Raw genomic sequence first — 23,436 nt, 5'->3', positions numbered from 1 at the left:
CACAGGAGACGCCGGGATTTAGTAGGAGCAGGTTCAAGGATCAACAGGCCGTTAGGGCTGGGGCCAAGTCAGTTGGTGTTGTCCTCTTGTTAGCAGCTGCACAGCAGGTCTTCTTTCTTCTTGTTCTTCTTCATGTTTCGAAATCTGGATCTGAGGAAGGAAGGTTCAGGGTGCCCCTAAATACTTAATTTAGGCGTGTTACAGGTAGGGCAAGGGCATGGACCAATGAGTCTCTGTCCTGGGGTGAGTACACCCCCTATCCTGCCACTCTCCAGTGGGAGGGGGGCAGGAGCCTAGCTCTAATTGGGTAGGGCTCCCCAGTCTCAAACTGGCGAGAGCTCGGGGTTGTGCTTTACCTCGCCTCCCCCACCTGAGGGGTGGGGTTGGCAGAGGCTGGCACACCCCCTTTTCTTCCTTTGTTTTTCCCGCCTGACTTCCCGCCAGAGTGGGGGTCAGAACCGGTTGGGGGCCAGTTTTTATTTTTTATTTAAAGAAAATACATTTTTATTGAATTTTAAGGCACTTAACCACAATCATCAAATAACCCCCCTCCCAAAAAGAGCATACACCATGCAATGTGACAACATTTCTATGTACGATCTTCTCTCCATAATATACACAGCCATTTAGCCAACAACCCGAAAGTGGGCTGGCGGCGGTCTTCGCAAGTCAATAGGCCTTAGCAACCCCCAAGTAACAGATAGCACGTACAACCCCACCACCAGGATAGGGAACAACTCACCAACACCTATGCTTAGGGTCTAGCACTACCAGGGTACACCCCAACCCCCCGGACAATATACCCAAAACCTCATTGGTCTCTCAGATTCCCCCTAGGTACCTCCGCTCAACCACCTAAGTCAGCCTGCACTACCCTGCGCCACTCCCTAGGTAGTTCACCACCGCACACTGCGGAACTTGGGGTTCACCTCGCGTCATCGCAGTGTTCCGCTTCTACCCTGCCAGTTTGCGTACCCTCAGTGCCATCATCAGTGCCCCTGCCGCTTAAATGTGCCTGGTACAACCCCCAAAAATTCTTCGGGCGGCTAGTGGGTGGCAGTAACTCACTATAGTTCTCAGACTGCGTGGAACTGTATAACATGTCGTTCGCCCAGCGGTTAACCGTGGGTAATGGACCTCTCATCCAGCACAGGGCTACCACCCGTTTGGCGATTTAGCAACCCCATATCCACCAGTCAACGGACAGAGCCAGGCAGCCTTTTAGAGTGACCCAATGGCGCCAGAGCGGGATCCGGCACCAGCTCAATCTCCACTATTTTGCTCAGCTCCGTGAATATGGAATCCCAATATGTTTATGTTTGTTTATGTTTACAGATTTCTAGAGCGCATGGCTGCCCGTGAGCGTCCCAGCGCTAATGATAGAAAGAGCGAGAACAGAGGATGGGTTTAGGGGAATAGCCAGGTCTTTAAGAGTCTGTGAAAGGAGAGGATATTGGGCTGAGCGCGAATGTCTAGTGGAAGCGAGTTCCACAGTTTGGAGGCATTATACGAGAAAAGACGGCCTCCTGAACGGGCCCTTTTGATCCTAGGTATTGAAGTCAGATGGAGGTGCGTAGATCAAAGCAATCTGTTGGTTTTATGGGGAACAATCAGGTCTTTTAGAATGGGGCGGGGGCTTTCTGTGCAAAATTTTGTGAGTGGTGCAAAGGGCTTTAAAATGCACTCTTTCCAGGATGGGAATCCAGTGAAGTGACCTGAGGGCTGGGTTAGCAGAACAACGGTTGTTAACGCCCGTAAGAATCCGGGCGGCAGTGTTTTGTACAACCTGTAGTTTGGCTATCACTTTCTTTGGAGCGCCTAGGTATAGGGTATTACCGTAGTCCAATCTGGACAATATAAGGCCCTGAATCAAGAGCTTCCTAGACTGAGTGGGGAGCAGAGGTAAAATTTTGCGAGAGGTGCGAAGGAGGCAGTAACAAGCGCCGGCGGTTTTTCTAGCTTGGGTATTGAACTTGAGGGCTTGATCCAGCCAGATCCCTAGACTTTTGATGTCGGGCTTTGGGGTCGGGGGCGGACCCATACACGGGGGCCACAGAGTCTCAGGGCAAAAATGTGACTGATTGCCTATGACCAGAATCTCCGTCTTATCGCTGTTAAGCTTTAGATGAGACCTGTCCATCCAGCTAATTATATCCCCAAGGCAGGAGTGAAGATCGCTGGAAGGATGGTCCTGATGGCTTAGAGATACTACAAGCTGGGTGTCATCGGCATAGGTCAGGAGCTTGATTCCATATGGATTGACAAGTTTTTCAAGGGGGGACATATACACATTAAAAAGCGTAGGGCTCAGGGATGAGCCCTGAGGGACGCCACAGTGTACTAAAGTAGTTTTGGAGATGAAATTGCCCTCTGCCACCTGAAAAGAGCGGCTGTGAAGAAAAGATCTCTTCCAGGACAGGGCGAGTCCAGAGATACCCAGGTCACTAAGCCGACGAATCAGCATAGTGATTCACGGTGTCGAAGGCCGCACTCGGATCCAGGAGGATCACTGCCACTGATCCCACTGAGTCTATGATCTTTCTGGCCTCTTCGACAACCGCTATCATTGCGGTCTCCGTACCCTGACCCGGGCGAAAGCCTGTCTGTGAGGGTTTGAGCCCGTCGTTTGATTCAAGGTAGTCAGATAACTGACGGTTAATGAATTTTTCTGCCACCTTACTGATACCCGGCAAGAGGGAAATGGGCCAAAAGTTGTTCAATTCCAGTGGGTCAAGGTTGTTTTTTTTAAGTAAGGCTTTGACTGCCGCCTTCTTCCAACTCGGGGGTACTGTGGCCTGTGAAAGGGAGATGTTAATCAGATTAGCCATAGGGGCAAGGATGGTGGGTGCGGCTAGCTTTATGACCTTTAATGGGGCAGGGTCTAGCGGGTAACCACTTTTAATTGACTGAAGAATAGGGAAGAGAATGTCTTCTGTAATAGGGGCGAATGTATCCAGTCTGGGCTCGTCTTGCTGAAGTGCTGACGAAGACAGTTCGGGTGGGTCAGCAGAATTATGCCTAGGGAGGTGCTTCAGAATTTTTTGGATCTTCTGGTTGTAAAACTCGGCTAGCTCATTGCAGCGTTTGTCCGAAGAGTCCACGGGACAGGGGGGGGTCAGGAGTTCTTAAGAGTTGTTTCACAATTTGAAAGGTTTCTCTTGACGAACTCGAGGAAGATCTAATTTTTTCCTCGAAGAACGCAGCTTGCGCCGATTTAAGGGCCTTTTTATAGTTTAGGATCATAAGTTTATAGACTTGCTTTCTATTAGGATCATAGTCCTTCCTCCATGCCCTTTCAGACTTTTTACAAAGTTTTTTTTAGGAGACGAACCTCCTTAGTGAACCAGGGCGAGGTGGGTTTTTTCCCGTGGTTTAAGGTTATGTTTTATGGGGAAGACTATGTCCTGGGAGTTTTTGATCCACGAGGAAAACTTGGTATCTGCTAATATAGGATCTGCCTCAGGTGGAGGGAGAAAGCTCCAAAGTGAGCTTCCATTTATCCGGGTCCAGTTTTGACCATGGGTGTGCAAGCCTGCGAGGGACTGTTCTGGGGCGGTGGGTGATCGAAATCCACCAGCTGAACAAAATGAGTGAGTGGTCCGACCACGGGACTGGGATAGGTGCCATTACTTTGAGATCAGAGATGTTAGAAAAGATCGGATCCAAAAGGTGCCCCAGAATGTGAGTGGGTTGGTGATTTCCCAGATGGAGATGGTTTGTCGCTAAGTCCAATGATAATTCGGTAGCTAAATTGTCTCCGCTGTTGTCGAAATTAATATTTAAATCCCCTAGAATCATAAAGTTAGGTTAAGTTAAGTACTGGCCAGGGCCAGTGCAGTTTCCAGGATCGAACTGCAGAATTGTCCAATGGCACCTGGGGGGCGATAGATAAGGATTCCAGAGAGGGATTTACACGGGGAGACTTGGATAGTGAAGTGAACATTTTCTCAGTCAAGTAGCGGGCTACCGTGGAGCCGGCAAGAAAGGTAATCTTTATAGATTATAGCTATCCCCCCTCCCTTTCCCTTCGATCGGTCAAGATGTTGTATAAGAAAGCCGGGAGGCAGAGCCTGAACGATGTCCGGGTCTGAGTCTGGGGATAGCCATGTCTCTGTTAGAAACAGAATCTCCAGTTGATAATCTTCTAGGAGTATATAGATTTCCTGCGCGTGTTTAGGCAGGGATCTGCTGTTTAACAGGGCCATGTTAAATACAGTGGGAGGGGGAGGACTGGGCTCATAAGTGGGTAGTGTGTAAGGGCAGTGGAGGCATCGATTACCAGGGCCATCGATAGTGATAGAATGTGCGCAGGGGGGCAACAGGGGCGGTCTCCATTGGAATAGCGAGTCCCTAGAATATTCAATAGGGATATGGGGGGGTAGAGGCTATGATGCTGGGCCCTAGGCCCGATCTGGCGCGGACGGGCGCAGACGGGCTTACCTCCGGCGCGCCATCGCCGCGCACGCTGCGCGTACGATTTATAGAGGGCATTTTGTAGTAAGAGGGCCAAATCGCCCTAAGCACTAGTCCGCCAACCGTAACTACCCCCAAGATGGCGTCTGTGCAAAGTGCTCGAGTGCCTGATCCCGCGTCCCAAATGACCCAAATCGGCCACCTGAGACCGTGTGGACCCTCGGGAGGAGCGTGCGAGAAGGTAGGGGGAAAGTGAGGTCATTTAAAAAAGGTGCACAGAAATTACCACATTCATCAACATTTTTAAAATTTGCTAGGCAACAAAGATCGATTATTCTAAAGAATTAAAAAGTATTCAGCTCCTGACTCCGGGCTTCCGCCTCAAGAGTCTCAATTTCTATCATAAACATAAACAATCTGTGCCTACCATTTAAAGAAATCCGTTTAGTGCTGATACAGCAGTAGCGCCACATATCGTCGTCTATCGTCTTCTGTAGATCCCTCTGCCACGCCAATCTAGCGGCCGTGTACTGATGCTCTCTATGCGTCATCGATGTTTTATAAAGGTTGGTCAGCAGTTTACGAGGGGTCTCCGTCTTCACTATATACGTGAGTTCAGGAACCTCCGGGGGCTCCGCCAGGTCATCCCATAGCTGCTCAAGAAGAGCTCCGCGCACCCTGTGATATTGAAAGCGTAACAGCAAGGAGTCACCTCCTCCACCTGATCCCAGGTTTTGGCCTTTACTCTCTGGAAGAGGTCGCCTGCTAGCTTGAGTTTCAGCTGACGCAGCGCATCGAGGACGCCTCTGTCTCTGCAAGGAGAGAGCCACTGCGCCCACTCTATCGGCATCGCAGGGGAGTAAGCAGTGCCCCGCCCCGTTGTTGCAAGAGGGCATGCCACGCGTGATTGGTGGCAGTAATCGAGTCTATAATCCCAGTCCTGCGGTCCGCCGGTCTAAAAACAGTAGCAGGAAGTGATAACTGGGCTGCAAATGACTTCTCTATTCGAACATGGGGGGTAAGCGCATCACCATGCACCCAAGTGTGCAAGTGCGATGCCTGAGCGACTCTGTAGTAGAGGTCCGGGGCGCCTAGGCCACCCATGCTGTAAGGCAGAGTTAGGATTCTCCATCGTACCCTAGGCTGCTTTCTGGCCCAGGTCAGCTTGGTCATGAGCTGTGTCAATCTCTGAAAGAAAACCCGGGGCAGTACCATTCTGGGGAGCACTACCATCTTCATAATAGAGATGCGACCCAGGAGTGAGAGCGGGAGCCTGCACCAGGCCTCAACATCATCCTCAAACTTACTGAAAGCCACCCCATAGTTCTCCCTGAATACCGTCTCATGGTCTGTGTGCAGCCGTATCCCCAAGTATATGATCGGATCTGTGGTCCACAAGAGCGGAAACTCCATGTCAAATTGCTGTGTCACCGGAGTGAGGGGGAAAACAATCGACTTAGCCCAGTTAACACTCAGTCCGGACAAGGCGCCAAAATGCACCACTTCTCTGAGCATCGACGATAGATTAGTTTCCGGGTCGCGGACATAGAGCAAAGTGTCGTCCGCATACATAGAGACAACTACCCTGTAAGCTGGGAAGCCTATGCCCTCGTTAGCATGGTATTCCCGAAGTGCACACGCCAGCGGCTCTGCCACCAGGGCGTAAAGCAGAGGGGACAGGGGGCATCCCTGTCTGGTCCCCCTAGCGATGGGGAAGGAATCAGTGACCAAATCTCCAAGGCGTACCCTGGCTTTCGGTTTGTGGTATAGCGAGCCTTTCATTTGTAGGAAGGGCAGTCCCAGTCCCATCCGTAGCAACACTCTCCGCGTAAATGGCCACTCCACAGAATCAAAGGCCTTCTCCATGTCGAGAAACACAGCAATCGCCTTCGTGTCTTGTTTTACGTGCTGCATAGTACCGAGTACCGTGCGAATATTGTAAGTGAGGTTCCTGCTGGGGATGAATCCCGCCTGTTCGGGAGCGACCAGCAGAGGGGCCAAGAGAGCCAATCGGTTAGCCAACACCTTGGCGAATATTTTGGTGTCCACGTTGAGGAGAGAAAGGGGTCTATACGAGCTGCACTCCTCAGGAGGCTTACCAGGCTTAAGTATAGTGACCATTAGCGCCTCCCTCATAGAGTGCGGCATGCAGCCTTCCACACAGATATCGTCAAATAGCGCCGACAAATGTGGGAGCAATTGGTCTTGGAACGCCTTAAAAAAGCCAACCGTGAGCCCGTCAGCACCCGGCGCACCACCCAACCGCATACTCGCAAGAGCCTCAACAATTTCTTCCTTCTCAATGGGTAGCATCAGAAATTCCCTGTGAGTGTTGGTAAGTGTGGGTAGTTCTATGTGGTCAAGGTAGTCTAGGATTCCGTCGTCAAGGTCCCCGCTCCTAGATGCATATAGGTCAGTGTAGTAGCTTCTAAACCGCTGCGCTATGTCCGCCTCGTCAGTAAGGGAGTCACCTCCGTCCGACATCACCTCCGTGACCTGTGGCCTGCCCCTTCTCCCCTCAACACTCTCGCCAAAACAGAGCTCGACCTATCCCTCTCCCCATATGTAAGTGCTGTCGCATACTTTCCCTAATGTTTAACCTCTCTGTCGGCCTCCTCGTGGTATTCTGTCAACAAGGTTTGGATCTCCCCGTCAACTGCTGGGTCGTGGGCCGTCCTCTGTCGTGCCTCTAAAGTCGTTAATTGCCGTTCTAGCTCCGTCAGTCTACGTCTAATCGATTTAAGTACCCCTGAGTGCTTAGACATGGCAATGCCCCGGATATAGACCTTAAATGCCTCCCAAACGGACTGAAAGCTGTCAACAGACCCCACGTTGGCCTAAAAAAAGACCTCTATCGCTTCTGCGAGTTCCCCACAAAATACGGGATCCAGGAGCGAGTAGGGAGGGAATCGCCACGTAAACGGCGGGATCGTTTTCTTAGGGGTCGCCACTGCCAAGAGTATTGGTGAATGATCAGATAGAGTGCGCGTTAAGACCATACAGTCACGTATCTATCACAGCAGCGAGGTAGACGTCAGCCAATAATCTATTCGGGTATAAATGTTATGATAGGCGGAATAGTGCGTATATCCCCCTCGCTCTGCATGACGCACCCTCCACACATCATCCAGACCAGAGCTGGTGATCACACTGAGAAGCATTTGCGCGGCCGCCAAGGGCCCGCGGGCAGGGCCCGCAGATCTATCCAGGGCAGGGTCAAGTACCAGATTAAAATCCCCGCACCAGAGGAACTGGGCCGGGGAGAAGTCGTCGGCCCTTGCTGCCAATGATTTGTAAAAGTCAGGGGAATCAAAGTTCGGGCCATATACATTGGCCACTATGAGGTCCAGCCCCATACCCTTGCATCTAGAGATTACAAAACGGCCTTCCGGGTCTGCACTCAAAAGGTCCAAAGTTAGCTTTGATCTAGGATTAACCCAAGTTAGTACGCCCCTAGCATGTGTCGTGAAGCCAGACGAAGCAATATTCCCCTCCAACCCTCTGCAATGTAACATCTTGCTCGATTGAGGCAGATGAGTCTCCTGTAGGAGCGCCACATCAACCCGATGTCTCTGTAAATAACCCAATAACTTCCGCAGCTTCCTATAATCATTAAGGCCTCTGACATTCCATGTGAGCGCCCTAATCGAGTCTACTGATCTAGGATTCTCTGGTGTTGCATTACTCGCCATTGATAGCTACTCTGAGTTTCTTGTGTGTGTATAAATTGAGTGTACCTACGCTCTGGTGTATGCTCAAAAAACAAAACTGTACATCACGTGAGTTTGCAGTTAATAGTGTGTTCAAAAACCAAAACAATCTCTCCCCACCCCCCAACATTCGATCTCGGCCCAGAAACTCATCCACACCCCACCCACAGCAGACTGCCACCAACCTGGCTGTGCAGAGAACTCCACCACCCCCCTCCCCCCTTCACATTTCTCAAACAACTTGACCCCCTGGAAGTCATAAAAGCAAAAGGTGTGCATTGCGCGTGGGGGCCAAGGTCGCCTCACAACCAGCAAGTAATTCGGTTACACAACTTGCCGGGTGCCCTACTCCAACTTCCTGTCATACCATAATACATGCATCAGCAAAGGATAAGAAAGACATATACAGAAACAATTCTAGCAGTGCAGGTCGCCTCGCCTGCAGTTAACCACTCCCCCATACTACTTCTCAGCACTCCGACCAAACATGAGTTAGTCGTCGGATGGGGGTCCCCAAGTGACAGCCCACAGCCGCTTGCCATGAGTCCAGGTATAGAAGCATCTCCGATGTACATCCAGGGAGCGAAAAACCATGTTGCCAAGTCCCCTGTGGGCCCTCGGCCGCTGTATCTACAAAGACAAGACAAACAGGCGCAGCGCTCCCAAAACAGTCCTCCCCACTCACTGTGTATCTATCACCCCCACAAGTTTGCGGGGCACACGGGAAGTTGCGGGTCACTCCTGTTTATCCAGCTGGCTGCTCTGCTCCGCCCGGCGGTTTGTTGGCATCGATGCGATGGTCCCTCGACCATCCCTTCAGAGCCTGCTGTAAGGCCCTAGGGTCAGTGAAGAGGTGGGAGTGCCCCTGCCGGTTAACACTGAGTTTTGCAGGGTACAACATTGCATAGTCCAGGCCAAGGTCACGGAGCTGTCGTTTAAATGGGGAAAAGTGCTTACGGGCCCCTCCTGCACCTTTGCAGTGAAAGCCGGGTAGAGGGAGATCTCTGAGCCCTCAAACTGCACCGTCTTCTTGTCCCTGGCCAGCCGCAGTGCCACGTCCCTGTCCCCCTGGCTCCCATCGGGTAGTTCCTCCTCACGACCACCGGTGCCCAGGTGTCAGCAGCAGGCACCCGGCTGGGTCTCTCGCGTCCAGGCCGCAGAAGGGGCGGCCAGCTCGCAACGCCGCTCCACGCCGGGGGACAAGAGGAGAGAGGAGGGGGGCCGGGAGTGAGGGGGAGGAAGCAAGGCCGCTCACCCCCGCTGATGATCTTCGCGGACCGGTCAGGTCCCTCCGGTCCGCCGCCGAGCACTCTCCGGGCACCGCCGCTCTGTCTGGCCGCACGCACCGCTACGCAGCTCTGATCAAGGCTGCACTACAGGGCGTGGCTCTGAGGCCTACCAAGCCGTCCGCCACTTGTCGGAGAAACAGGGTAATTCCGGTGCCGATATTCGTGCGCCCAGCCTTCGCCGAGAGCCCACGCTGTCCGCAAGTTGGGGGGGGAAGTGGTCTGCTCCGCGAAACTGCCTGCTGATGGAGGATAATGCAGGATAATTGGGATGACGAGGCGGAGCTCGGGGTTCAAGCGGCCATCACGGTTGCCGGCAAGCTCCGCCCCCCCCCCCCCCCCCCCCCCCTCACCAGTTGGGGTCAGTTGCTGAGTACAGCAAGTGGCCTGGAGAAGCTCACAAAGGCTGCATGCCTTTGAAGCTTCCCCTGCCCATCCTGGGGGAGGAGACCTAGCACCTCGTCCCAGGATGTGCATTGTTGCAGGCCCCAGAAAGCGGAGGGCTCTCTACTCCGGTGTCCAGCAACATGTCTGCAGAGTGCAGATGTGGGTTGGTTTCAGGGGGCAACTCTAAGTTGCTCTTTGTCGTGCATTGTACATTAAATCCCACAGTGGCTTCAGTGCAGGTTTAATGTGCTGAGGAGTTTGATACCGAACTTCTCAGTATTCAGTGTAGCCATTATGGTGCTGTGGAGTTCGTAATGACAACCTCCCAGCACCGTATACTCTTAATGGCCATCACTGCACTTACAGTGCCAAGGAATGGCCCTGGGTACTGTAGGGGCACAGGGCTCATGCACCTGTGCCCACACCACTGGCATATTGCACCTAGCTAGAGGGGTGACTGAGGTATGCCAGGGCAGTGTGTTTGTGGGCATGGCACACAGGGATGTGTGCCATGTCAACTCTCTATTTAGTTATGCACCAATACACTCAGCCTGCAAAGGCAGTGTGTGTGTGTCGGGGTCCAGGGCCTCTAAGAATGGCACAATATGTGCTGCAGCCCTTAGGGACCTTCTCTGGTCACAGTGCCCTGGGTACCCACGGTACCATTTACCAGGGGCTGACCTGTGGCCAGAGATGCCAATTGGGTTTAGGCTTCAGTGCAGTTTTAGGGAAGGAACACAGGCCCAGGGTACCTGATTGGCAGGAAGCCAGGGCACACTCAGTCAAAGTACTTAAGCAAAAAGTGGGGGCATACCATGCAAGAAAGATGGCACTTTCTTACACGGAGGGCCCCACCAGACCTTCCAATGTGTGAGTGGGATGTATAGGCTCTGCGAGTCCATAACGGATTTTTTTCAGGTGTGCAAATACGTTGACGTCCATCCCTGGCTCCTCCGCATGCTTAGGCTCTGAGGCGGAGGTGTAAGGCTGTCCTGAAAGTAGGGGATGTGGGACCCCAGGATGATCTTCCCTCTGCCTGAGTGGTTTTGGGCACTGCACCTGGAGCTGGAGGATTTTCCTCTCCAAGGGAGCCACCACCTGGGTAACTGCCTTAAGGATGGACCTGTCCATCACCTTACTATCTCTTCTTCCTCCTCCTCATAATAATCATCAAATTCTTCCATTACAGCAGTTTAGCCTACTGAAGCTACTACCTGAGGGGAAATAAGATAGGGGTGTCACCTAATAGTTAGTCAGATGTTAGTACTCTGTAGTCCGCCCACCGTGTATCTAATGCAGGGTTTAGGCCCCCAGGACCTTTTCTCCCTACTACTGTAAGGGTATTTCCCCGCCTGGGCCGGTCCCTTATCACTGCAGAAAGATCTTAGAGCCGTGTGGGTGTTGTGCTCCATGCAGGGGGCTCCGCAAACAGGCTCAAAACTCTGTTAATAGAGCGTATCAGTCCTTCCCTATGTAGAAGGTGTGGTGGCTGTGCATGTGTCAAAGCTCTCTGTGAAGCGGAAGACAGATGCAACAGCCGCCCGGGTGGGTAGAATCGTGTAATTAATGACCGCGGTTCCCCTAGCGGTCAGAAGACTGCACCGCAGACGGAGCCTGAGACTGGGGGGGAGCAGCCGCGAAGGTGGACTAGAACATTTTCGCGGACGCACTTAAAGGAAAAATTAAGATTAATGGCAGCACATAGTAAACGGCGCACAAAGCATCATTAAACATGACAAAATAAGGTATTAGTAACTGCAAACGCATGAAGCAAACGGCATTAAAAAAAAAACGAACGTAGAGAAAACCCTTTTCTCAGACTGCTGGAGCAGAGATGAAAGAGGAGGATAGAGCGTCCTTGGGGGAAGTCATTGGAGCTCCTGCATTCTGATTGGACATTGTTTATAAAACGTTGTTACATTTCCCGAGGACTCGGGAAATGTAGTTTGTTCTGTTTATGTGATCCTGATGGCAAAAATAAAGTGGAGAAAGGACAGCCTAATCTGAGACTCCAGTCCTGACATAGAATTGAAGGCTGTGGTTACAAATTAGAACATCTTGACAAAATTGTGCTGCCAAAAACCAAGACGATGGAATTCTAATTTTTGTGTTCACATCAAGAAGCCCACCTTGGGGTGGAATTAGCCTGAAAGTGAACATGCCTCCTGTTAGAACCTGAGATGCCAGGTCACCTAGGGTAGCCTGGCCTAGGGGTAAGACATGCAATTTCTAGAGGCACAGTGTGAAGGTTGCAGACCACCCAAAAGTAAATCCACGCAATAGCACACAAAAACAACACTACACCAACTTGTTAGGAAAATATGAGCTGTTTTATAAAAATAATGTCTTTGTACTTTTACCTTCAGACTTCACTATTAAATTTACATTTCAGTTTCTTTGGAATTTAGAAAGAATACTTTTAAGTTCTAAATCATATTAACAACTAGCATTTATAATATAGACAGTTCAGTTGACCAAAAACTGGCAGGTAGCTCTTTCACTTTCTTTAGCTCAGTTAAGCATTTACTGTACTCTGTTTACTCTATATCATTTCTAACACAGCATTACATTAACGTTTGGCAAGAACAGCACCTAAATCAGATCAGAGCAACACTTTCATTTACATGGAAAACATTACCGTTCTTCTACTACTTATTTGAAGGCAATTGGTTTAGAACCACTTAAATCAGCAGTTAATTAAGCCCTGCCTGGGCTTTCTTATGGACCCTGTACTCCTGGGGACAGAGTCTCAGTGTACTCACTGGTAAGGTATCTAGCAAAAACCAGTTTCTCTTGTAGAAGGCACTTCCCCATGTAACCACCTCCTTACTTGTATTATACCAGGCGGTGGTATTCTTGCTGCGCCAGAGGGTGAGGGAAAAACAGTGAGCAGGACAAAAGGGAGCCACGCGCTGGCGAGATACCCAGCCTCTGGGGCCCCCCAGCTCTCCTCTGCATGACACCAGCGACCAAAGAGGCAGATTTCATTAAATCTCCTTAGCCGCTTTTACGCTTCCCAGACCTCCCCTCCCGCTCACGCCAGCCTCACTGTGTGGCGCTCGAGCAGGGGAGAGAAGCTCTCATTTGCCGCTGCCGCCGTGGGACTCCCGGCGCTCTTCCTCCGCTTTTCCTCGCACTGGAAGGGGACGCGCTGATCTCCTGAACATGCGCGAGGCGCTCCTCAGCTTCCAGACCCGCCTGCCAGCTTCCGCCTCCTCTGATCCGGCTCCGCCTCACGGAGCCCGGCGGCTCAACGGGGCATGCGCGGAAAGCGAGTGTCTCACCGCCTGAGAGCGCGCTGTTCGCTTGGCGCTGCCCTCCTTCTCCGCCTACTCAGAAATTGACAAGGGCTTTCCCTGGACCGCTCCTCACCTCAGAGCCCTCAAATACAGCTCCACATCGACGCCGCTCGCCCAGCACCGGCGCAGGAACAGAACGGCTAGTTGTATGACCGTCTCTGCTCCCTCAGCAATCACACGCTGATCCAGATGTAGAACAGCTCGTGGTCCCACTGCCTCCGCTTCCCCAGCCCTCGTCGTCACAGGTAGGAGGAGGGACACGGGGGGGGTTATGGCACCAGGGGGGCGCGATTCCAGCAGTCGGGCAGCACTTGAATAACAAGCAGAGCAAGGGGGGGGGGGCACCAGGATAAGCCCCTTTTCGTGGGAGATTCCTACTGCAACAGTCTCTCTAGAATCGTTCAGCTGGGCAGAGGACTGCACACCGCAGCACTGCAGTCTCCTTCTCCTGAAGGCTTCCCCTGTATAATTTAGACAAGGGGCAAGCTAGGCGCCCAGGGTCTCCAGGAACCCTCAACAGCGGGGCCAGGACAAGTAACCAAAAGGGGAGTAGTGGGGTGGATCAGTAAGGCAGCTTCCCAGTCCAGGAGGTCAACCCTATGTCTAGCCTCTTCCCACCCTTAGCTACAGCCTGTCCTCCAGCTGACTCTCACAGGTAGACAAAATGGCTGCCCGCATTCCGCCTTTTATAGGCTGCCCTTCAGTGGTCCAGAATGGACCAGAAGGTTCTGGAATGCCCTATGCTGGTCTATGGGTAAGTTCTGGACTTGGCAGTTGGTAGCCACCATTTTGTGGTTCCAACTTTCCCTGTCAGAACAGGCCTCTGGGCCTGAGGTAAAAGATTATGAAGGGAAAAAGAACACCTATCCCCTTGACCAATACCTAAAAAAAGTAGTAGACACAAAAATATTAAGGGGGTGAGGGGCAAAAAGGGGACAAAATAAATAATAATGAGGAGGGACTACGCAAAAAATCCAGACAGGTCTAACACGCGTCCCCCCCAGCTGAAAGTGGGGAGAACTACCCAACCCCTTGGGAGTCCTCTTCACTAAGGCGGAAATACCTGGAGAGACCGTCTGCATTGGCGTGGTCCACTCCAGGCCGATGTTCCACCTGGAAGTCCATTCCCTGTAGGGAGATGGACCACCTCAACAGCTTGGGATTTTCCCCCTTCATTTGCATCAGCCAACGAAGGGGGCGGTGGTCAGTCTGAACCAGGAAGTGCGAGCCAAAGAGGTATGGCCGCAGCTTCTTCAGAGCCCACACCACCGCAAAAGCTTCCCTCTCAATTGCACTCCACTTCCGTTCCTGGGGAAGCAGTCTCCTGGATAAGAAGACTACAGGCTGATCCAGGCCCTCTTCATTTAGTTGCGATAACACTGCCCCAATGCCATGTTCGGATGCATCTGTTTAGACAATGAACTCCTTGGAGAAATCGGGAGCCTTCAGGACCGGTGCTTCACACATTGCCTGCTTCAACTTTTCAAAGGCTTGCTGACAAGCCTTTGTCCAAACTACCCGTCGAGGTTGTTTCTTGGAGGTGAGCTCTGTGAGGGGCGCTACAATAGTGCCATACCCCTTCACAAAGCGACGGTAGTAACCTGTGAGGCCCAGGAAAGCTCGGACCTCAGTCTGTGTCTTGGGGGGGTTCCCAGGCCATGATTGCCTCAATCTTTGCCTGCAGGGGCTGCACTGACCCCCTACCCACCAAGTGTCCAAGGTACACAACCGACCCCTGCCCAATCTGGCATTTGCTGGCTTTGATGGTCAATCCAGCTTGTTTCAGGGCCTGGAGAACTGCTTGCAAAGGTTGCAAATGGTCCTCCCAACTGCTACTGAAGACAGCAATGTCATCCAGGTAAGCAGCAGAGAAGCTCTCCATTCCAGAGAGGACCTGGTTCACCAGTCGCTGAAATGTGGCAGGGGCGTTCTTGAGCCCAAAGGGCATCACACAGAACTGGAAGTGTCCCTCAGGCGTGGAGAAGGCTGACCTTTCCTTTGCTCCATCTGTCAAGGAGATCTGCCAGTACCCTGAAGTGAGGTCAAAGGTACTTAGGTATTGGGCAGCTCCTAGCCGGTCAATTAACTCATCCGCCCTAGGGATTGGATGAGCATCAGTCTTTGTAACTGAATTCAGTCCTCGGTAATCCACACAGAACCTCAGTTCTGGTGTGGTGCCCGGTGGGGCGGCTTTTGGGACTAGCACCACCGGACTGGACCAAGGGCTGCTGGAAGGTTCTATCACTCCTAGCTCCAACATCTTGGCAACTTCGCCATGGATGCTAGCCTTCACCTTGTCCGACAGCCTGTAGGTCTTGGACTTCACTGGGGGGCTGTCTCCTGTGTCCACATCATGGGTACACAGGTGGGTTCTTCCCGGGACAAGGGAGAACAGCGAAGAGTACTGCCCCAATACCTGGCGGCAATCCTCTCGTTGCTCAGGAGTTAGGGATGGGGAGAGAATCACTCCCTCCACCGACCCATCCTTCTCTTGGCATGAAAAGAGATCTGGGAGAGGCTCGCTTTCTGCTTCCTCAGCACCATCAGTCACCAACATCAGGATGACCTCTGGCCTCTCATGGTGGGGTTTGAGGCGATTGGCATGCAGCACCCGTAGGGGCTGCCGCGGGGTTCTAAAGATCCACCAAGTAAGTGGCCTTACCCTTCTTCTCCAACACCTCAAATGGGCCTGTCCAACGATCTTGAAGGGCACTTAGCTCTCCAGGTTCCATCACCCATACTTTCTGGCCAGGCTCCAACTCCACCGGGTGAGCATTTTGGTCGTACCATTCCTTCATGACTGCCTGACTGGCCTCCAAGTTGTCAGAAGCTTGCTTCCACAACTTGGCCATCTGGCTTCTGAAGGCCAACATGTAGCTCACCACATCCTGAGGAGGTTTTCTGGGAGACTTCTCCCATCCATCCTTCACCAGGCTGAGAGGCCCACGCACAGGGTGCCCATACAACAATTCAAAAGGGCTGAAGCCCACTCCCTTCTGCGGCACCTCTCTGTAAGAGAACAGCAAGCAAGGTAGGAGAACGTCCCACTTCCTCCGTAAGCTCTCCGGCAGACTTCTTATCATGCCCTTCAGGGTCTTATTAAACCTCTCAACCAGTCCATTGGACTGGGGGTTATAAGGAGTGGTGAACCGGTAGGTCACTCCACACTCCTTCCACATTGTCCGCATGTAAGCTGACAGGAAGTTGGTCCCCCTGTCGGACACAACCTCCTTGGGAAATCCTACACGGGTAAAGATTCCCATCAGGGCCCTAGCCACCACAGGTGCAGTAACAGTCCTCAGAGGGATGGCCTCTGGGTACCGTGTGGCATGATCCACCAGAACCAGGATAAACCTGTGACCAGCTGTTGTTGGTGGATCCAATGGCCCTACAATGTCGATGCCCACCCTTTCAAAGGGGGTGCTAACGACAGGAAGTGGTTCCAGGGGAGCCTTTAGCTTCACCCCTGTTTTCCCACTAGCCTGGCAGGATACACATGTCCTACAATATGTGTTGGACGCCACTTTCATCTGAGGCCAGTAAAAGTGGAGGACAATCCGTGCAAAGGTCTTGTCCTGGCCTAAGTGTCCTGCCAGTGGTATCGCATGAGCCAATTCCAGCAGAAAGGCTCGGTATTGCTGCGGGACCACCAAGGCCCTTGATGAGCCAGGTAGAGGTACTTTGGGTTCACTGTAGAGGAGGCTATCCTCCCAGTAAATATGGTGGTGTCCCGTAGCATCACCTGCTGCCTGGGCTTCAGCCTGACGCCTCAGTCCCTCAAGGGTAGGGCACTCCCTCTGCCCCTTACAGAATTCCTCTCTGGTAGGACCTCCCTCCACATGCCATTCAGCAGGGATGGGTAAATCCTCCAGAGAGTCTACTCCCCCCTCCATGGACTCCTGGCCTACCACCGCAGGTGGCCGATCTGTCACATGGGGCGTGGAAGCCGAAGCAGGCTGTCCCTGTCTCCGATTCTGTCCCTTTTTGGCAGCGGGTTGGGCCATTGTTCCAGGCTCCAACCCAGGCGAACTCCCTCTCCGGGCAGTCGCAGACCGTGTGCTTACACAGGCCCAGTCAGGTGTACCCAGCATCGCAGAATGCGTCCGGTATTCCACCTCTCTCCAAGTGTTGTGCTCCATGTCATTCCCCAACAGACAATCAACTGGCACGGCAGGGCTTACGGCAACTCGAAGTGAACCTGCAACCCCTTCCCACTCAAAGGGAACCTCAGCCACTGGATAGTGGCCCATTCTGCCGTCAGCCATCGCGGCGGGGTGGAGTGCATTAGGAACAACCTGCTCTGGAGACACCAGTTGACTTCTCACCATAGTCATACTGGCTCCTGTATCTCTCAGAGCCTCCCCTCTTTGGCCATTGATGGTAACCCATTGCCCATACTTTGTAGTATTTGGGGGCACCTGGATCTTTGGTACCATCTCCCGCTCTCCCAGGGACACTAAGGTGACACCCGCCCACTCACCCCCCTTATCTAAGGGCAACTCCTCCCCGAGCGCTACACTAGCTACTCCCGGTGACTTTCCTCCGGTGGGAGGGGGTGGTCTCTTTGGGCATCTGACATCTCCCTTATAATGTCCAACACCACCACATTCAAAACAGTGGAGAACCCTTGGCTGCTGGCTTTGGCCAGGATTAGGGTTTCTGGGCGGGTTTGCCCTAGGGGTGAAACCTGCTCCCTTACCTTGGAAATTATTTTGGGGACCTTTGGAGAACTCCTTCTTTTTATCTCCTCCCTCCTTCTTCTGGGGGGCGCCCTGTTCGGCTTTTTGAGAATCCCCTCCAGTCCCCTTTGAGGACACCTGGGTACTTGCCCAAGTGTCCGCCTCCTCTGCAAGCTTCCGGGGATCGGTCAGCTTGCTGTCCACCAGGTGTTGGCGCAATTCGGGAAAACATTTCTCGAGGAGGTGTTCTTTCAAAAATAGATTGTACAGCCCCTCATAATCTTTCACCTCGCTGCCCTTGACCCAACCCTCAAAAGCTTTCTTGGCGTAGTCTAAAAAGTCTACCCAATTCTGGGTACTCAGTTTGTGACTTCCCCTGAATTTCTGTGTGTACCTTTCAGGGGTAAGTCCAAACTTTTTCACCAGTGCCACCTTCATTGCAGGGTAGTGGGTTTGCTCATCCTGCTCCAGAGCCAACAAGGTGTCTCTGCCAGCAGGTGGCATGTATTTATACAGCCCACCTTCCCAGTGAGTTTCTAAGATCCCATGAGCCCTTAAAGAAACTTCGTAGGCGGCCAACCATTTGGCAATGTCATCACCTGGGGTGTAACTAGCGATGACATCTTTGGGTAAATAGGGTCTGGATTCCCTGGTGTTCACTTTATTTTCGCTGCCACCATTATCAGGATTGGGAGACCTTCTTAATAAGGCTTGTAGGTCCATCTCTTTGATGGTTCGCTCATGAGCTAACCTCCTTTCCTCCCTTTCCATATCCATCCTTGCTAATTCCAACCTTGTTCTCCTCTCCTCCCTCCTATCTTCTAGCTCGGCGTCAGTTAAACCCCTGTCTGAGACGCTGCTGCCCGCCCTCGAAGGTATCCTGGGACCTGTCAGCAGATTCCCCCTTCCAGCTTGGTTCAACAATGCAGCCTCAAGGACAGTGTCCCCGTCACCCTCTTCAGTTTCTGATTCCTCCCTTATATGAGCTTCCACCCATGCCCTTATGCTTGTCAGCAACTCGCCTTTCTTGGCACCTTTATTAAAAAATACCCCTTGATGCTGACACCAATCTCTGAGTTGGGCCACAGTATTGGCTTCTAGCTCTTTAAAATTCAATTCCATCTTTCACTATGGAATTAAATCACTCACAGGAGAAAACCAAGAAGTGACCTGAGGTTAACCTCCACCCACCACCAGAAATAAATTTAGAAAAAACAACATTCAAATTAGGAGGGCCGCAAGGAGAAAGCTCCTGGTGTAGGTCAGTGTATTGCGTTGAATTACTAATGAGTAGCTGCAACCAAGTCAGTATCCCACCGCTAGGCACCAAATGTTAGAACCTGAGATGCCAGGTCACCTAGGGTAGCCTGGCCTAGGGGTAAGACATGCAATTTCTAGAGGCACAGTGTGAAGGTTGCAGACCACCCAAAAGTAAATCCACGCAATAGCACACAAACAACACTACACCAACTTGTTAGGAAAATATGAGCTGTTTTATAAAAATAATGTCTTTGTACTTTTACCTTCAGACTTCACTATTAAATTTACATTTCAGTTTCTTTGGAATTTAGCAAGAATACTTTTAAGTTCTAAATCATATTAACAACTAGCATTTATAATATAGACAGTTCAGTTGACCAAAAACTGGCAGGTAGCTCTTTCACTTTCTTTAGCTCAGTTAAGCATTTACTGTACTCTGCTTACTCTATATCATTTCTAACACAGCATTACATTAACGTTTGGCAAGAACAGCACCTAAATCAGATCAGAGCAACACTTTCATTTACATGGAAAACATTACCGTTCTTCTACTACTTATTTGAAGGCAATTGGTTTAGAACCACTTAAATCAGCAGTTAATTAAGCCCTGCCTGGGCTTTCTTATGGACCCTGTACTCCTGGGGACAGAGTCTCAGTGTACTCACTGGTAAGGTATCTAGCAAAAACCAGTTTCTCTTGTAGAAGGCACTTCCCCATGTAACCACCTCCTTACTTGTATTATACCAGGCGGTGGTATTCTTGCTGCGCCAGAGGGTGAGGGAAAAACAGTGAGCAGGACAAAAGGGAGCCACGCGCTGGCGAGATACCCAGCCTCTGGGGCCCCCCAGCTCTCCTCTGCGTGACACCAGCGACCAAAGAGGCAGATTTCATTAAATCTCCTTAGCCGCTTTTACGCTTCCCAGACCTCCCCTCCCGCTCACGCCAGCCTCACTGTGTGGCGCTCGAGCAGGGGAGAGAAGCTCTCATTTGCCGCTGCCGCCGTGGGACTCCCGGCGCTCTTCCTCCGCTTTTCCTCGCACTGGAAGGGGACGCGCTGATCTCCTGAACATGCGCGAGGCGCTCCTCAGCTTCCAGACCCGCCTGCCAGCTTCCGCCTCCTCTGATCCGGCTCCGCCTCACGGAGCCCGGCGGCTCAACGGGGCATGCGCGGAAAGCCAGTGTCTCACCGCCTGAGACCGCGCTGTTCGCTTGGCGCTGCCCTCCTTCTCCGCCTACTCAGAAATTGACAAGGGCTTCCCCTGGACCGCTCCTCACCTCAGAGCCCTCAAATACAGCTCCACATCGACGCCGCTCGCCCAGCACCGGCGCAGGAACAGAACGGCTAGTTGTATGACCGTCTCTGCTCCCTCAGCAATCACACGCTGATCCAGATGTAGAACAGCTCGTGGTCCCACTGCCTCCGCTTCCCCAGCCCTCGTCGTCACAGGTAGGAGGAGGGACACGGGGGGGTTATGGCACCAGGGGGGCGCGATTCCAGCAGTCGGGCAGCACTTGAATAACAAGCAGAGCAAGGGGGGGGGCACCAGGATAAGCCCCTTTTCGTGGGAGATTCCTACTGCAACAGTCTCTCTAGAATCGTTCAGCTGGGCAGAGGCCTGCACACCGCAGCACTGCAGTCTCCTTCTCCTGAAGGCTTCCCCTGTATAATTTAGACAAGGGGCAAGCTAGGCGCCCAGGGTCTCCAGGAACCCTCAACAGCGGGGCCAGGACAAGTAACCAAAAGGGGAGTAGTGGGGTGGATCAGTAAGGCAGCTTCCCAGTCCAGGAGGTCAACCCTATGTCTAGCCTCTTCCCACCCTTAGCTACAGCCTGTCCTCCAGCTGACTCTCACAGGTAGACAAAATGGCTGCCCCGCATTCCGCCTTTTATAGGCTGCCCTTCAGTGGTCCAGAATGGACCAGAAGGTTCTGGAATGCCCTATGCTGGTCTATGGGTAAGTTCTGGACTTGGCAGTTGGGGCAGTTGGTAGCCACCATTTTGTGGTTCCAACTTTCCCTGTCAGAACAGGCCTCTGGGCCTGAGGTAAAAGATTATGAAGGGAAAAATAACACCTATCCCCTTGACCAATACCTAAAAAAAGTAGTAGACACAAAAATATTAAGGGGATGAGGGGCAAAAAGGGGACAAAATAAATAATAATGAGGAGGGACTACGCAAAAAATCCAGACAGGTCTAACACCTCCTGACTAGCTAATTTTCCCACCTGTCCTGGTGCCAAATGGGCCAGAGGAACACAAAACTTAGAATTCCACCGTCTTGGTTTTTGGTAGAAATGTGCTCACCGAGTTAGGGTTATGCCCACTTTCCACAGTCACCTTAAGGGTAAGTAGCCCATTGGCATACCTGTCACTCCTCTCAACACCCCTAAATTGAGTATTTAGGAGGTACCCCTGATGCCAGGAACTTGGATTTGATGCGTCCAGAAGAAGAGGTTAAAGAAGAGCCACAAGACAAGAACTTATGACTGCTGTGGAAGTTTGGCCCAGACCGTGCCTGCCTGCACCAGTCTTGACAATCATGACCGAGTGACTCGTCCTGCAGCTGAGCAACTACCTAGAGCCCCAGTAGACTGTCAGCCCTTTGTAAATTGCCAGCAATCTCCCTTGGAGTATAGGAACTACTCCCATGCAGTCCGCAGGCACCGAAGAAGCAGAGTCTGGTTCACCGTGTTGCTACTCTCCAGTTAGCGCAATGCAGCAGCACCCCTAGAGGAGGTATCTGTACTCCTGAAGGTCAGAAATGTCGCCCCACTGAATGTAAGGTCACCAGGACCTACCATAACTGCACAGCACCAATACCTGGGGTACCGGACCCCTTACAGCAAACAAAGCCCGTGAGAGGCCAATCCGGATTCCAGTGACACCGAGCAGCTGGTGATTTTTGTACCCTCAACCGGTGAGACCCACATCCTCGAGGACCTTGGACCCACAGAGCTCAGCGGACTTATCCACTGTGCACCCGAGCGCCCCAGCCATAGTACCAATAAACCAACAGTGCCCTCTTGCTCACAGGACCCTTGTGACCCGAGCCCTGTTTTGGGAGCTCTCGGACTTATCCCCAAGTCCCCCTCTGCAGCTTTTTTGCAGGTGGCCCCTCCTTTCCACCGGCATACCGTGCAAAGCTATCAATCCGACCAGCACCTCTGCACCCTGGGACCCCAGAGCAGGTAACCAGTAACTGTTGATGGTACTTTGGACATTGGCCCCCTACAACCCTATTTCCCTAAGGAGACCCCCAGAAACTGACTCTAAATAACTGTATGCAACATATGCCTTTTTCTCCCATTGGAAAGCATTACTGCATAAAGACACATTTAAATGAACATTTTACTTACATGTAAAAACAGATATTTTTAAAAAGTACTTATTTGATGACGAAGTTCATGGTATCAAAATTTATATAAAAATACGACTAAATTGGTCTCGGATTTATTCTTGCGTCTGTCTCATTTATTGCCTCTGTGATGACAACAAATTAGCACTGTACTCTAATAAGCCTAAACTGCTCGCCCACATTACCTCAAAGAGAGCATTTGATGTTATAATTTTTGCCTCTGCAAACCAGTAAGGGTTGCCTGGACTCTACACAGAGTACCTCGTTTTGGTCCACTTTATGAAGAGCCAGCTTCCTACAAAAGAAAGTTGACACTTTTCTGTATTCACATTGCCAGTTTTAATTTTCAGACATTTCATTCATCATACATTTGAATGCTATTCTTTTTCTTTCTGTAAAACTCCAGATGATGAAGAGGAGCAAGCTGAGGGGGAAAAAGAAGGCACAGAGGCAGAAGATGAAGAACTGGATCCCTTAGATGCTTATATGGAGGAAGTAAAAGAAGAGGTCAAGAAATGTAACATAGGCAGCATGAAAGGTGGAAGTGAAAAGGTCAGATTTAATTTGGATTACAAAACCATTATATTTTAGATTCTTTTAGTTAAATGTTCAAAAGTAGACCAAGGCGTACAATAGGTTTTATGCCATGTCTGTCTCTAACAGACATTAGGAATCCTTTTGCTTTGGCAAAAAAATCCAGTGAGGTGTGTACACTTCTTGAGGGAGTACCTTTCAGTTGTTATTGCCAGGTAACTCCTAAGCCCAGTACTAACAGTGAGAAAATGTTGTTGGAGTTGTGTATGTGCAAGTTGTTGCATCTCATCTGCTGAACAGAATCTTTGAACAATTTTGTTAAGCTGTAAATTTACGTTAACAATATTCGTATTACTGCATTGTATTAAAAGTTTCTAGATTGCTGAAGGCAATGACCGTAAAATTGTGATTAACGTAATTCTCAAAAATGTATATATTTTTTACTATTCTTAATACAGCTACGTTCAGGAAACCTGAAAACTACTGGGATTAGGTTGTGGAGAACATATACACC

General features: G+C 51.3%; 1 protein-coding gene across 2 annotated transcripts in view; it reads left to right on the top strand.

Moving 5' to 3' along the window:
- Nucleotides 1-23,436, top strand: part of DDX46 (DEAD-box helicase 46) — a 1,223,843-nt gene that overhangs the window by 270,242 nt on the left and 930,165 nt on the right. For both annotated transcript variants that reach the window (XM_078653270.1, XM_078653271.1), the window contains exon 6: nucleotides 22,795-22,940. In XM_078653270.1, coding sequence (XP_078509396.1) covers nucleotides 22,795-22,940 — 146 coding nt within the window. The remainder of the gene's footprint in view (nucleotides 1-22,794; nucleotides 22,941-23,436) is intronic.

This window comes from Lissotriton helveticus, chromosome 7 (genome assembly GCF_964261635.1).
Source record: "Lissotriton helveticus chromosome 7, aLisHel1.1, whole genome shotgun sequence".
Lineage (NCBI taxonomy): Eukaryota > Metazoa > Chordata > Amphibia > Caudata > Salamandridae > Lissotriton > Lissotriton helveticus.
This window is presented reverse-complemented; position numbering and strand designations above follow the sequence as displayed.